Source organism: Ptychodera flava, chromosome 3 (assembly GCF_041260155.1).
Source record: "Ptychodera flava strain L36383 chromosome 3, AS_Pfla_20210202, whole genome shotgun sequence".
Lineage (NCBI taxonomy): Eukaryota > Metazoa > Hemichordata > Enteropneusta > Ptychoderidae > Ptychodera > Ptychodera flava.
The window spans coordinates 21,575,629-21,590,553 of record NC_091930.1 but is presented as its reverse complement, the minus strand read 5'-3'; the positions used below and the strand labels follow the sequence as shown (position 1 = coordinate 21,590,553).

General features: G+C 39.9%; 1 protein-coding gene across 1 annotated transcript; it reads left to right on the top strand.

The window, feature by feature from the left end:
- Positions 1-10,990: 10,990 nt before the first annotated feature.
- Positions 10,991-14,541, top strand: LOC139125427 (peripheral myelin protein 22-like). The gene is made up of 3 exons (XM_070691512.1): positions 10,991-11,292; positions 11,604-11,744; positions 13,130-14,541. The coding sequence occupies exons 1-3, from the start codon at positions 11,091-11,093 to the stop codon at positions 13,324-13,326; spliced, it is 540 nt and encodes a 179-aa protein (XP_070547613.1). The 5' UTR covers positions 10,991-11,090; the 3' UTR covers positions 13,327-14,541.
- Positions 14,542-14,925: the final 384 nt, after the last annotated feature.

The window sequence follows — 14,925 nt, the reverse complement described above, 5'->3', positions numbered from 1 at the left end:
CCATGGAGTCTAACTTCTATCTACTTGTACCATGGAGTCTCACTTCTATCTTCTTGTACCATGGAGTCTCACTTCTATCTACTTGTACCATGGAGTCTCACTTCTATCTTCTTGTACCATGGAGTCTCACTTCTATCTTCTTGTACCATGGAGTCTCACTTCTATCTCTTGTACCATGGAGTCTCACTTCTATCTTCTTGTACCATGGAGTCTCACTTCTATCTTCTTGTACCATGGAGTCTCACTTCTATCTTCTTGTACCATGGAGTCTCACTTCTATCTTCTTGTACCATGGAGTCTAACTTCTATCTACTTGTACCATGGAGTCTCACTTCTATCTTCTTGTACCATGGAGTCTCACTTCTATCTACTTGTACCATGGAGTCTCACTTCGATCTTCTTGTACCATGGAGTCTCACTTCGATCTTCTTCACTCTTACCTCCATGTGCACAACGAAAACTTAGCGGTATTTCGTGCGACCATTGTCAGGCCCGTCGGTCGATGGTATTTGTTCTTTACCAGCAGTTTCCTTTGCGGCAATGCAAATTTTTTTCATATCAGTTGCCATTTTTAATCCTAGTTTCGTTGTTTTTGGTTTTTTTTCAGCTGAGAATACTGTTCATCTAAAGTCTTTGTAACTACCCGTTTCCCTCGACCTGCTCCTACCATCCATTCAGAAAGTTGACAGCACATGCGATTGTTTGGTGTCTCGAAACTATCCGTAATACAAAGCGAACCAGTATCATACTACGACCCGAGCATCTCAGTTGAAACCCTTTCGCGCATGCTCATTTGAACTCTGAACGATAGGTTTAGGATAGTTTTTGATAGACAAGATATGGGTATGACCGGTAATCAACGTTCGATACCAACTGAAACAAACAAATACTCACCTTCTCCGGGCAAAAAAACAGTTGTCTACAACTACAGCGAGCACATCATTGATGTACGCGACTGGTCATGTGTACAAATGTCAATCAAAAAAAGGAAATAGCAGAGAGGGAGAGAGAGAGAGAGAGAGAGAGAGAGAGAGAGAGAGGAGAGAGAGAGGAGAGAGAGAGAGAGAGAGAGAGAGAGAGGGAGACAGACAGACAGACAGACAGACAGACAGACAGACAGACAGACAGACAGACAGACAGACAGACAGACAGAGACAGATAGAAAAAAGGGAGACACAGAGACAGAGACAGACAGACAGACAGAGGCAGAGACAGAGATACAGATAGACAGAGACATAGACGGAGAGATACACGCAAGACACAGTAAAGTCAAGAAAGAATGCTCTCAGAAAGTTATCGACAGTTGCCCTAATGATGGAGATGACGGCGACGGTACACACGCTATCCACGCATGATACAAACAAAAGATAATTTTGTATTTCATTTACACCAGAATTAGCTCATTTTTTATCGCTCGACTCTTGACAGTCGCATATTGGTGTGTCGTCAATGGGGCCTGTAAGGTTAGTAACCCAAATAGAATGCATTATGTTGAATGGGAATTGGAAAAACTTGGCAGGCAGCGAGGCATTATCTATGTATTAAGCTGTGTTGTTATGTGGCTGAGAACTATTATCAACCAAATACCTTGAAAGCAAGACGTATGTGGTACATGGTCATATATGCACCGAAAGATTCACGAAACAGTTCATGAATAATTATTAACAATTAATATGTTACCGCGTGGCTGGTGTATTTTATGTTCGCTCACGCACGTTTTGTTTCACGCACGTTTTGTTCAAGGGGATTGGGAGGGGCACCTGACCCTCGATTTGGGAGAAGTGTACATCAGTTCAAACTACATATCACAAACTTTTAAATCGTTTATTAAATAGGGCGAATAGTCTTTATCTTGACCAAAATATGGCGACAAAACTCTACGTCCCCCCCCCCAAAAAAATATTATCAACATAGTGCCAAATCGGATTTCATCGATCAAGAATGTCCATGAGGCGAAAAAGGGATCAAAACAGTGGCACACATTATGCGTACGTTGCCTATAACAATGCCTTCAGACGTTTTCTTTTTTCTCGATTATTTGTTTGTTTGTTTGTTTGTTTGTTTGTTTGTTTGTTTGTGTTTGTATTATTTAGGGGAAGGGTTTGGAAAGTATTATGATCCATTGATATAATATAGGATTTAAGAGTACAAAACCATTTGTAAAAAGACGTTCATAACTTCGTTAACAAAGCTTCAAAGACGATGCAATAATTTTAGTAAATGCTCAAAGTATGTTTACCGTAGCCACTTTGTCGGATCGTATTCCTCTTACTACGCCTGCAATAATGTAGCCCGTAATGTAGATAAAAATGTAGCTAATATTAACCTTTTGAATTTGAGAACGGCCACAAGTTCTAAAACAATGATAAACGCCAATGTTGAATATACCAATATGTCGAGCTACGGTGGCGGACGACTGTTTGAAGTGGGTGTCATCGTGGGGTCAAACCAGGTCAACGCACTCGATAAATTCGCAGGCTGAAATTCACAAATACAAACACTCAGAGGAAATTATTCACACGCCAGCTTGGTCACACAGTTTTTTAACTATTCATTGTAATTTCTTCCTACTCATTTAATACAATTTGTCATAGGAAAATGGACCAGGGCAGCTATTGTTTTACCGAGATCTGGTCACACAAGATTTCGATATCCACAGAGCCGTGTTTATGTCTGTCTGCTTGTTATAGAAAACCATCATCAAGTTAGAATAGCCATGCTACACCAAATTTGCAAAGTTGACGAAATTTCAATAACGAGGTTTTAATGTACGTGTTAATTAAATCATCATATTCTCTTAAGTCTTGGTCTCTTTAGACGTCTTCTCAGTTGAATGTGTACTCTCCGCGTTAAATTCTGTGTCTGCAAGTTTCGCAATGATGTACGGACTGTATTCAATAACAACTTATCTTAAGGGTTGGTTATTTGACGTTGGGCGGTTGTATATTAGAATCTTCGAGAAAATATGAACGATTGCGAGAAAAGGTATTTTGCTTCACAGTGCAGTAAAAAGTTCCCTTCTTTCGAGGCTGTAAAAAGTACCGTACGCGACTTGGTTTATGTGGCCGCGGCATACGTTGTCTGATACGGTATCTTGACATACTGAATACTTGTCAGAGCATTAGTGAGGAATTGTCGATAAAAGCTAACAGTATCAATCCCGAGCTCTCGCATTAGTGTGTTTTGAATTTTTCATTATTTCAGTCCTTTGATTCCTAGTATTGAAACTGTACCACCTTGCCTTGGGATAAAGTTTGCCTACTTTCGAAAATTAAGTCATTACTAGCATTGCATATGCTACCGAAATGATTACTGAAAGGTGCTGAATTTATAGCCTCCTGAGTTGTCATAGCTACCAGGTACAGCAGCGATATGCGAACTCAATATTGATAGTATTAGTCAAAACTAAATTATAATTGTATCGGATGAAATACTGAAAAGTGCCGATGTCGTGTTGTATTCAAGACAATCATATATTCAATAAATGAAAGTAACACTATTATTCTTCATATTTCAGTAACTACACAATCTATGACACGTGTTAGCTGAACCGCAAGTCCTGATTTTTGGCGCTATATTGATCTTGTACTCTTTCCCTGGCGATGGGAAGAAACTAACTCCACAACAGGAAACATTAATGGATAAGATTCAATAAGTATCTATCGTATTCAGTTCAGAGCCATATAGCTTAAGACGGATAATCAGGCGGAACACACAAAACAGCGACTCCAAGCGTTGAAAGGTAAAATGAAAGTGGTATCATTACAGTAAGCAAGAAAGGTGTAAAATATAATACTTCCATTAATATTCGTTCGTTTGAGAAGAGCCGACTGTCGGTATGTAAACATCATAAGTAAGAGTACTTGAAATACCTCTAAGTTGCCGTGACTGTATATCATTACCCGTTGCACCGATGATTGGTAGATCTATCACCCCATGCAGAGGTACACTGTTTTCTCATTTCGTTAGACTTTGTGTGTGAAACAAGTATAGCTGCAGATCGGCATCGAGGGGTTCTGTAAGGTTAGAATTATCGGCAATAATCATGAGACATTTTGCTCCCTCTCACGGTGATAAAATATCCATTAAGAAACACTTTATCCACGATTGGTACATTCCAATTCACACATTACATACTCTGTGTAGTTACGCTTACGTTCATTGCCATGACAACATAAGTTGAGAGCGCACTCTTAAACGTTCAACAACTTCAGATAACAAATACAGTGAACCGTTACAAAAACAGTAGAAATATTTCATTCGTTAGAATACGAACACTTTATAAAAGATTAAAATACATAGAAAGACAGAAAGTCGTCCTGAAATTCAAACTACATTGGCAAAAATGACATATATCAGAATACTATAGACGTCACACACAAATTGACAAAAAAAACCTGGAAAAAATGGGACAATGTTAGATTCTTTGAGTACAATTATTTTTTCTAAAATCTCCGAGTTCTATTTAAGTAATAAAGCACACCCAGCGATGGTATACCACGAGATTTTGACCGGTTCACAACATATATGCACGTCGAGATAGATAGCGAGTGCATATATGAAGTGAACTGGTCAAAATCTAGTGCTATACCGTCGTTTGGTGTGATTTATTGCTATTATATCATAACAGTATATTGAAATTCTGGCGTAGAACGTCATAACAGGAATTTTGCTCAAGCTGAGAACTCGCGCGTATGCCAGCCGTGGTATATCGCCAATATACCACGGTTCTTTTCGCGTCTCGACAAATCAGATCGCTGTATTTGCATCATCAATATACTGGTATGGTATAATAAGCAATACATGGGAAACAAAAGAAAAATAAAACTTTTTCACAAACTGCACAACACAACACTCAAACTACCTAGACACGCTGTAGTAGCGCATAGACTGAGCCTCTGGTCACTTTTTGAGTAACTTAAGCGTCCCTTTCAAGGTTCCCTTGCTCTTCTTTTTCAGCATGTCTTCTGAGCTTGTCCTCTGGCGACGGCCCTGCCTTGATAGTCAGATCTCGCACCTGTCCAAGTTCCTTGTCGATGTTTTATCGATGGTTGAAATGGTATCCCCGACTAGGGACAGAAATCCAACCTCATTGCTGTGCTGCAGCAGGTTGGCGCCGGCGCCAAGAGAATCCGTCTCCTCCTTGAGACCGTAGTGCAGTGCTTTCTCTGCGCTGCGAATGTTGTGGATGTCTCGAAGTAATTCATCTTGCTCACTTTCCAGAAATTTCATGGCGTTCGTCAGTCCATCCATGAGTTGCTTGAAACCAACTTTTATCTACTCTTCTTTCTTTTTGTACCACTCCGCCGAGGCATTGTCTTTCCTCTAAAGCTCACTACCTTAGCCTGAGGCCTTCAAGCGTCCTCCAACTTCCGCAAGAGCAGGCCTTGCTTCTTCCCCATCGTCTCATTCAGCGTCTTGTGTTTGTGGTCGAGCTTTCTGTGTTGAAAGTTGACGCACAACTCGCAAATCGGGACGTCGCACGTCGCGCAGTAAGACATCATTTCGCGCCATTTGTGCTTCGGGCATTCGTTCGGTCTGACTACCTCCGCCTGGAGAAGGGCGCCCTCTTTGCATTCGTCTATGGTCATCAATCGGTGATTCTTGGTCCCTGGTAGTGGGTCTTACTGCATTGCGCGCACATAACAATACCGCAGTCGCTGCTGAATTTACTCGAGTTTTTCTTGGTGCAAACGCAGCACAACTTGAACACAACCCATGTTTTCCCCGTTTGACTTTCAGCGACGGGAGTCTTGGGAGCCGAGCCGGAATCGAGAGTCCCGTCCATCAGGACATCGAGGAAGGAGATGGCGCCATCTCCCGGCAACTTGTGATCCTTGTTGCACTTCTCATGACAGGTGAGAATATCACAGCAGAACAGCACATCAGCGCAGTCGAGACCGATTATGTGGTAACAGGGTAACAGCTTAGCGTTTTTGAATGACCTGTTACATGAGTAAACGGTAGCGGTTCTTGGTAGTCTGTGTACACTTGGTTGTTGTTTCAGCCTGAAAAAGGTGAAAGACATCGTCGGCCATTTATTGTAAATTATCAGTAATAAAAGCTCCAGTAACACTAATTACTGATGCATTCCCAGACATTGTTGTTCAAATAACCTCCTAAATTTTGTCACAGTGCCTACATATAAACGTTTTAATACAGTTATCGATCATAAACAAATGTATGTATGTATGTATGTATGTATGTATGTATGTATGTATGTATGTATGTATGTATGTATGTATGTATGTATGTATGTATGTATGTATGTATGTATGTATGTATGTATGTATGTATGTATGTATGTATGTATGTATGTATGTATGTATGTATCTATCTATCTATCTATCTATCTATCTATCTATCTATCTATCTGTCTATCTATCTATCTGTCTGTTTGTCTGTCTGTCTGTCTTTCTGTCTCTCTTTCTGTCTCTTCTTTTTGAAACCAATTTTTATGGTGCAATGGAAATCACATATTTTAGTAGAACATGTGAAGCTGACGCTCAATAGATATATATGGTTTATTCTCATTTTTTTATCAAAATGGTGTTAATAATACCTTTAGTTGGTCCTTTGTATGCTGTTATTTTTGTGCATGTATTGATCCATAGTTAACATAGTGAATTAAACTGATGAGATAAAAATCATGTATTGATCCATAGTTAACACAGTGTATTAAACTGATGAGATGAAATTCATGTATTGATCCATAGTTAACACAGTGTATTAAACTGATGAGATGAAATTCATGTATTGCTGGACAGCTATTTGGGAATCTTGTGAAAAGTTTCTCAACAGAGTAAAACAGCAAATTGCGAATGTGGAACCATAGGGGGTAGCCTATGTGTCCGTCCCCAGGGATGGGTAGTGTTTTGTTGTATTGCTAACAAAGTCAACAACGAGCGCATACCTTGGCGGTGCGCTCGTTGTTGACTTTGTCTAAGTTAATCGGGAGATAATCTGGTGACAGCGTTTACAGATTGGTAATTTACCCTTGCTTGCTTTGGCAAATTAGGCACTCAAACTCATCAGATAATAGACTAAATTACTCCCTTGCTTGCTTTGGCGAATTAGGCAATCAAACTGGTCAGATAATAGATGCAGAATGCTGATAAAACGTTTACGCAAGATTGTCAAGGGCATAGACTGAAAGATTCCGTCGCGTGCGGGCGCTCCGGCGCACTGCGAAAGGGTCGTAGGACACGCGACGGAATCTTTCAGTAAAGGGCAGTGCAAGACCAAAACACCAGAGTTTGGTAGAATAAACCTTTATTAGCAATACAACAAAACACCTACCCACCCCTGGGGACGGACACATAGGCTACTCCCTATGGTGAAACGTGCAGTTCTGCCACAGGCAAAATTTGCAAAATGTTGCCCTCCCTGAGGGTATGCCTTTGGATGTTATCACCTTCAAATTCCTCTACCACCCCTATCCCCCTCACACAATAGCTAAAAACAACCTGATTTACAAGTACTGTATTAAATCAGGTCTGGTATTAAGTAGTGTACCTAAACTTAAATCTGAACTGTAAAGTTTTAACTGATAAGAAATATTTAAACCCTAAGAGAGCGATAAATATGTTGGTTTTGATGTATCCTGGTCTCTAGCTGTCAGTCACGCACGCTGTAGCCTGCCTGATGATCGTCCGATGTCAGCTTATCACCGAGCAAACTATGGTTGGTAGACAGTTCAGCTTTATCGACTGTTTACATAAAATGTGTCAACACTAGAGAAGCCACATCGTTCAGAGATGTTCGTCAACACCGTCGTAGCGAGGTGCCCTCCAAACTTAGGACCATATGTTGTATTAAGGTGGTATGCGCCTTAAAAATGAAAGACTTAAACTACCAGCTCAAACTTTCCTCAAAATGAATGATTCAACCACACTCTTTCAAAATCAAGAATAAAAATAAGGGTGTACCCGTACAGATTTTGGTACTAGAGAGACAAATTACCCAAGATTTACCGATATTTGCATTTTTAAAATGGCCGCCATCTCTGTCCCTGGGTTAACTCAATGAAGGAAGATAAATTTTCGATTTTCAAAAACTAAAGCGGTGAAAATTTTTCTTTCACCACGAGCCTTATAATGAGCCCCAACAAGCGGTAGATCAGAAAAGATTTCAAAAGTTTGAGAGTCCGAATATCTGTCCCCGAGGCGTGTTCTACCTTAATGTAACGAGTGCATTCGATACTGTAACAATTAGGAGTCGTACAAGCCTCTTTTTGGTAAAAGATAAATTTATTCCAACAACGTGATTACAAAGCAACTTCTCTGAAAAATTAGTCATTTATCTAAAAAGAAGAGAAAGAAAAATATAAAAAAATCGTCAAGCCTCTGAAGCTATCGAAGTGCAGTTAGTGATTTCGGATGACGCATGTCTGATTACACTACATCTACGTCAGGGTGCCTACTCCGGAACTTGTCGCACTTTAAATGCTATAATAGTACGTGTTCCATGAAACACGGGCCCTGAAAACGCCATAGTGGTACCTTTACCAGCGATTCGGCTGCTCTATAAATGTGTAAGTAAGTAAATAAATAAATAAATAAATAAATAAATAAATAAATAAATAAATAAATAAAATAAATAAAAAATAAATAAAATAAATAAATAAATAAAATAAATCAAGTAAAATGTGTGGGTACATGAATACACGAAGTTCTAGTAGCATTTCTGCACATGGTTCTGTTCGTATCATGATCAATTAGAAGCTGTTAACTGATCTTGGCTGCATGGTTATAAACAGACTCCGAGATAGTTATCATAGAAATTCAATGGATTACGATTCTACGGTTTGGTTTTTGAACAAGCTATATTCTAACTAAATTTTCAAGACAGACTTTTTATATCATGTAGGTATTTTAATTTGGGGTCATTTGAAAATATAACGAATGTACTAAAGTACAACATATACTGATCTGCGTACTTGATCCTGCGGACTATCATATGCTAAAACAGTTTTTAGCATAGGTGGAATGAGCTCTCGTCCAATCAGAATGGCGTATGGTAGTATGATATAATATAATTCCCCAAAACCGTAGGAATTTGCCTGCCATGTTACTGTGATTGCCAAGAAACAAACACACATCGTCACGTCGATTGACAAACTTTCATCATACCCCAGGCGGACGATAAATGTTTGTCAAACGATATTTTCGAAATGGATACGTATAATCTGTCCTCAAGTTCTCACAGCAGTAGCCAAATAGCCGCAGGTCCGTTGGCAAGGGTTACGCCTACGAATTCGATCACCACGGTTGAAAAAACAGATAAAAGTTGAAAAAATAATATAAAAACACCAACATACATGGTACAAGTGGAAAACGGTTCCACAAGAACACCAAGCACGTGAATAATTGAATATTAAAAACACTTCAAGTTCAACACTAAAAGTTTTGTTTGCAACATGTTTTGTTTTAACAGAGTGTTATCATTTCCAAGTTCATGGAGATATCGAGGTAGATATCGGGGTGGAAAGTGGGATTTCTCAAGGGATGTACGCGCATGGAAAACAAACATGGAAGATGTTCGACACTACCTTTTTTGACGCACATATAAATATTCTGAAGTGGTCACAGGAATGTTGTCAGCAGTTTGTAAAGCTATATTACTAAGGCAAGGTTCTTAAATTGATTCATTTTAAATGTATTATTTGACCTTTTTTGAAGTTCAAAGTCTAGGCCGACTTGAGATAATCCTACTCTGGTCAGGTCAAGGAAATCAACTGAAGAGCTTCCAAAATGACGATCACGAGAGAGGATGCAATTGTGAATTCCTGGCTACACTTTGTCATTGTTATTTTTCTTGTGACGATTCGATGACATCATCATACATTTTGAGATTTTTTCAAAAGTCGTAAAATGCGAAAAATGGGTTCTTGATTTTGTTTAAATATTACTATGAAAATAGTAATATTGACTGGCATAAAATGCTATTCATTTATCATTGCGTTACCTTTAGAAGCGTATGGAATCTGAAAATGGTAAAATAATAAAGAACCAAAATATTTTCAGGTCCCCCTTTTTATATGCAGAGAAAAACATTCAAGTCCCCCTCAGCTACCACCCGAATTTTCAAATCCCCCTGAATCCCTCTAACCCCTCTCACCAGTATTTGTGAACGCAGCCTTAGAAACGCATCGACTTCCGATAGTTTTAAATCGTTTAAATTCGCCGCAATTTAAAATTCTTCCTTCTGGAACAAACAATGCAATTTCTGATTTTCACTTCTGAAAAATATTCATTAACTTTATAGGTGCTCACTGAAGTGTTTATAAAATGGGAACTGTACAATTTCTTATTATCACTTCTGAAAAATATTCATTGGCATTATTGATGCTCACTGAAGTGTTTATAAAATGACTCGGACGAGTGCAGAAAAGGAAGAAAACTTTGCCGTAATACATGCCAGTGCGAATGTTTGGCCATCAGCTTCTATTTGAGTCCAATTGATAACCGCCCCGGAAGCGAACGCAACATTTTGAATTTTTTTTTAACTCAAATCATCAGCCTACCCTCGACCAACCCCCATCCCCCACTTCCCATCGAAAATTGCCCAAAGTTGGCGAGGCAACTGAAACAGTGTGAATAGAGTAACGCATTAGAGATATGTTGGCAATGTTTACCACAATCGTTATTTTTTCGCCATACATTCAGCAAAAATAAAACATACTTTTTGAAGCCTATCAGTTCAGGAAACCAAATATCCACACGGTACACATCCATCAGAAATATAACCCTATTCCTTCAATGATAAAACGCATCTCCGATACAATAAGCGCATTGTCGATACCAAGCATGCAGCACTTAGGCCAATGGATACAATGAACGGTTGAAAGTCGTGTTGACGAGCCAACAAAAAGGTTAAGTAATAATATTTACCGCACTAGCACGGCTGTTGTGGACCGAGCTTGCAAGGCGGAAGGGCCGAGCGTGCGAGGACCCCCCCGGCAAATGCCTTACAACCGATGTCCGCCCTCAGCCTGACTGTGAGAGGTAAAATTAGCGCATGCGTAATGCTGGATAGGTAGTCCCACTGACTTTGTAACTTAGTTGTTGCAGGTCCAGACGATTTTGCGGATGAAAATGGCTGGAGCAAAAGTTGTGATTGGAGTGTCGTTATTCGTTGTTGTTTGCGTCCTTATTGCTGTAAGTACAGCGACAGATTTTTGGACTACAGTTGGGCCGATAGAAGGGACAACATTTTCAACAGGTCTGTGGCGTTTCTGTGCCTACGGTTATGGTGAGAAGGAGTGCGAAGGTTTAGGTGGTGATCTGAATGGTAAGTCTACCCTTGCTACTACAATTAAAACTATCTTTGGTAGACGATCACTCTGAAGAATAAAACATCGATAAGATAATGAGTGGCAGCAAGATTATAAATGTTCACAAACGGTTAAAATGAAGTCTTCTCTGAACTAAATAGAAATTTGTAATCTACATTGCGGCATAAACAATGGGGAAGTACATTTTATTGGCTCGTACAAACAAATGATGGGCTCCGTATCAGTTTACATTTAAATATGCCGGTTTTTTTTCGTGAAGAGAGTAAACGTTTATTTATTATCACTTGATATTTTCCATGCTTTCCAGCTTTCGTGTATGGTGCACGAGCATGTATGGTGTCAGCCTGTATCTTGGCTTTCATCGCCTTGGTTTGCAGCGTGCTGATGTTCATTGCAGAGAGAGCCAAATTACGCATGGTAGCTGTCGGGATAATGTACGTCAGCACAGGTGGGCTTCAATCAAAATGTTTTCTATCAAATGCTTTGAGCTAAGAGCTAGCACTATTCGTTCATTTTGACAGCGGAAAGTCTACCAGTCTATACAGACATGTCGAGGTTTATCTTGAGTAAGGGTCATGTGACCTTTCTTTCAAACTGCAGTACTTCTTTCATCAACAAAGGTCTACCTCATTAGTATTTTTATTAGGCTCTGTTTTTCAAACGCACTGTTTCTGGCAGGGTTAGCCGTCGACTCAAGGTTGATAAGGGAGGGTTCAGTTTTTACGGCCGGGGGGGGGGGGGGCGGCAAAATCTTGTCGCCGGTGTTCAAAATAATATAGACCCCCCTGCATTTTTTGTGAAAAAAAATACCCCCCTTTGTCAGACGAAAAAAATTGATGACCCCCCTGAAAAAAACCAAAACCCATATGTCAAATTTACCCGCATGGTTTGGATTTGAACTCCGGTACGCGGTGCACTTTATTCGTGTAGCAGAGATGCCAGTGCACAAACTTCTCAGCCACATCCATTGAAACGTCTGTTAATTAGGACGACTGTAAGGCAATTTTTAACTTCATTTCCATAGACAACTCATGTCCATGGACATTGTATAAAGTAAACTTTATTGGAGTGGTTCGCCAAAGGCAGCCCTCCGGTTAGGAGGGTCATGGGCCATTACGTAAAGTCAACTTTATTCTAGTGGGCCACCAAAGGTGGCCCGCCGGTAAAGAGGGTCGATCATGGCTATTGCATAAAGTAGACTTTACTGGACAGGGCCGCTGAAGGCGCGCGGCCATTACCATTATTCAGTGCGTGATCCCAGGGGTCCCTCAAAAATGTTTCCAATACAAGCCACGGCTTAAATTGGGAATTTTATGGTAAGATTGCCGTGGGGTATTACATAAAGTTAATTTATTTTAGTGGGCCGCCGCAGGCGGCCCGCCGGTAAAGAGGGTTGATCATGGCCATTGCATGAAGTAAACCTAATTGCAGTTGGCCGCCAAAGGCGTCTGCCCGTTAAGAGGGTCATGGGTAATACACAATGTATAATTATTGTACTGGGCCGCCAAAGAGGGTCGATCATGGCCATGGCATAAAGTGAACTTTATTGTTGGTATTATGTTTTTGAAAATGTGGTGACCCCCCCCTTTCCTACCAGTGAAAAAGCGATGACCCCCCTTTGCAGATTCCAAAATTACGATGACCCCCCCATCTGGATTTTGCCGCCCTCCCCCCGGCCGTAAAAACTGAACGGTCCCTAAATGTTATAATATAAAATGTTTGATTTTTTAATTAACTAGATGTGATTTGCAAGGAAACTTACGTCAATCTCAAAAAGAAAATAAACTAAAACCAATAATGGAAGCAGTAAAATCATTTCCGTCCCCTCCACAGGTTTACTCGTTCTGGTTGGAACAACCTGGTTCGCCGTAGGCTATACCGAAGAGGTACAACAAGCAGGTGGGGATTTTGCATTCGGCTACTCCATTATTGTTGGCTGGGTGTCGGTCGCCCTTGCCAAGGTTAGCGGACTGCTCATCGTCTACCAGGCGTACTATGGCAATCAAGATCGTTATGCAACTCTTCCTTAGTGTTGCGTCACAGTATCACTACCAGCTGATTCTTGAACTGTTTTTTTTTTCTATTGGACACCATCAGTAATCAAAGAACGTTTGCCCATCTTCCTATGGCAATTAAGGCACATAGTTTACTGCTAGAAGATATGCAAGTACTTCCTAACAATCTATATCCGCCTTTGGTAAGGAAGTATGCGATGTTCTTTCAAGACCATCTTTGTCGTTTGAGTTAGAGTGGAATGCGTCTCGGGGACGGATATTCGGATATTTTTAATTCTTTTTTTCATCTATCAGTTAGTATTGGTGCTCATTTCGAAGCTCCTGCAGTAAGAAATATTTTCATCGTCTCATTAATTTTTCCAAAATCGAAAATTACATTTTCCCCGGTAGAGTCGTTTTGACACAGGAATTTCAGTCATTTTGAATTTCAAATATCGTTAAATGTTAGGTAATTTGTTTCTCTAAACACTAAACGTCGCTCTATGACGCCTATTTTTATTCTGGATTTGCTGACAGAATGGTTAAAATTTTAGACTTTTACTTTGGAGGAGCAAACTACCTTAAACTTTAACGTGGTCATATGAAATCGAAAGAATGTAATATATTCCATTTTGGATCGTTTGCTCACTGTGAGTCATCTTTCTTCGTCGTAGGTAATAAAACATTTATTTTTCCACTGTAGTTATTATTTTACTTTCGTTTCGACTTTTTTTCTGTTACGTAAATATTACCGTTAGGATCTTAGTCCTATTTTCAAGATGATACCCGACATCTGTTGCGAGCATATGTAGCAAAATATTCGGATACACGGTTCCAGAGTTTTTCCTAATTCTGTTTGTATTTAGGGTTTTATCTCTGGTTTTTACCAGGACGTCTATATGCTCTTTTTGTAGTTCATCGTGTGTTTTCTACATAGTTTGTTATTATGAGATTTGCACGGTTTCCTCGTATGGTCATTAGATTAATTGTTTCTTTAAAGTCCTACTTTTTCAATAAACGCGGGAGCTTGCCGCATCGCCCATAGTATGTGTGTAGTTTGGACAGTTGTTTCTTGTGTGCATAAGAGTCGGGGTAAGACGTTTTCAATAGTATACTCGATCGAGTGGCCGTGATGAAACACAGCGAACAGCTCCAGTGAATCTTGGAATGATGTTGGCGTTAGTAGCCTTACTTACCAGTCAATTCATTGTAATGTACATTTATTGCGTACGAATAAAACATTTCAAAAGCATTTGCATCGTCTGCTCGTATATTTTCTTTACTGCCTTTCGAAAGAAGAACTAAACATGCCTATATGACCTGCATTAAAAGTTGACCTTCTTTGGTGTATCTTACTTTGCTTGTATCCTAGTGAACGTACACGGAACATGACACGAACTTGACCTGAGTCTCCCTTAGCCTTGTTCCAAGTCTGTGGGCATTTAAATATTATTAAAGCAGAGTAAATTGGAGGAAAAAACTTCAGCAGACTGTAGCGTAGTAGTAGACAGGCTGTTTGGTAAGGAAGCATTCGTTTTTTTCAGGGAGGAGGGTCGGTCAGGGGGTTGACTTTTACGAAACCTTTTTGCGGGGGTCAAATTTTACAATCAATGATTGGAGGGGTCATATTTTTAC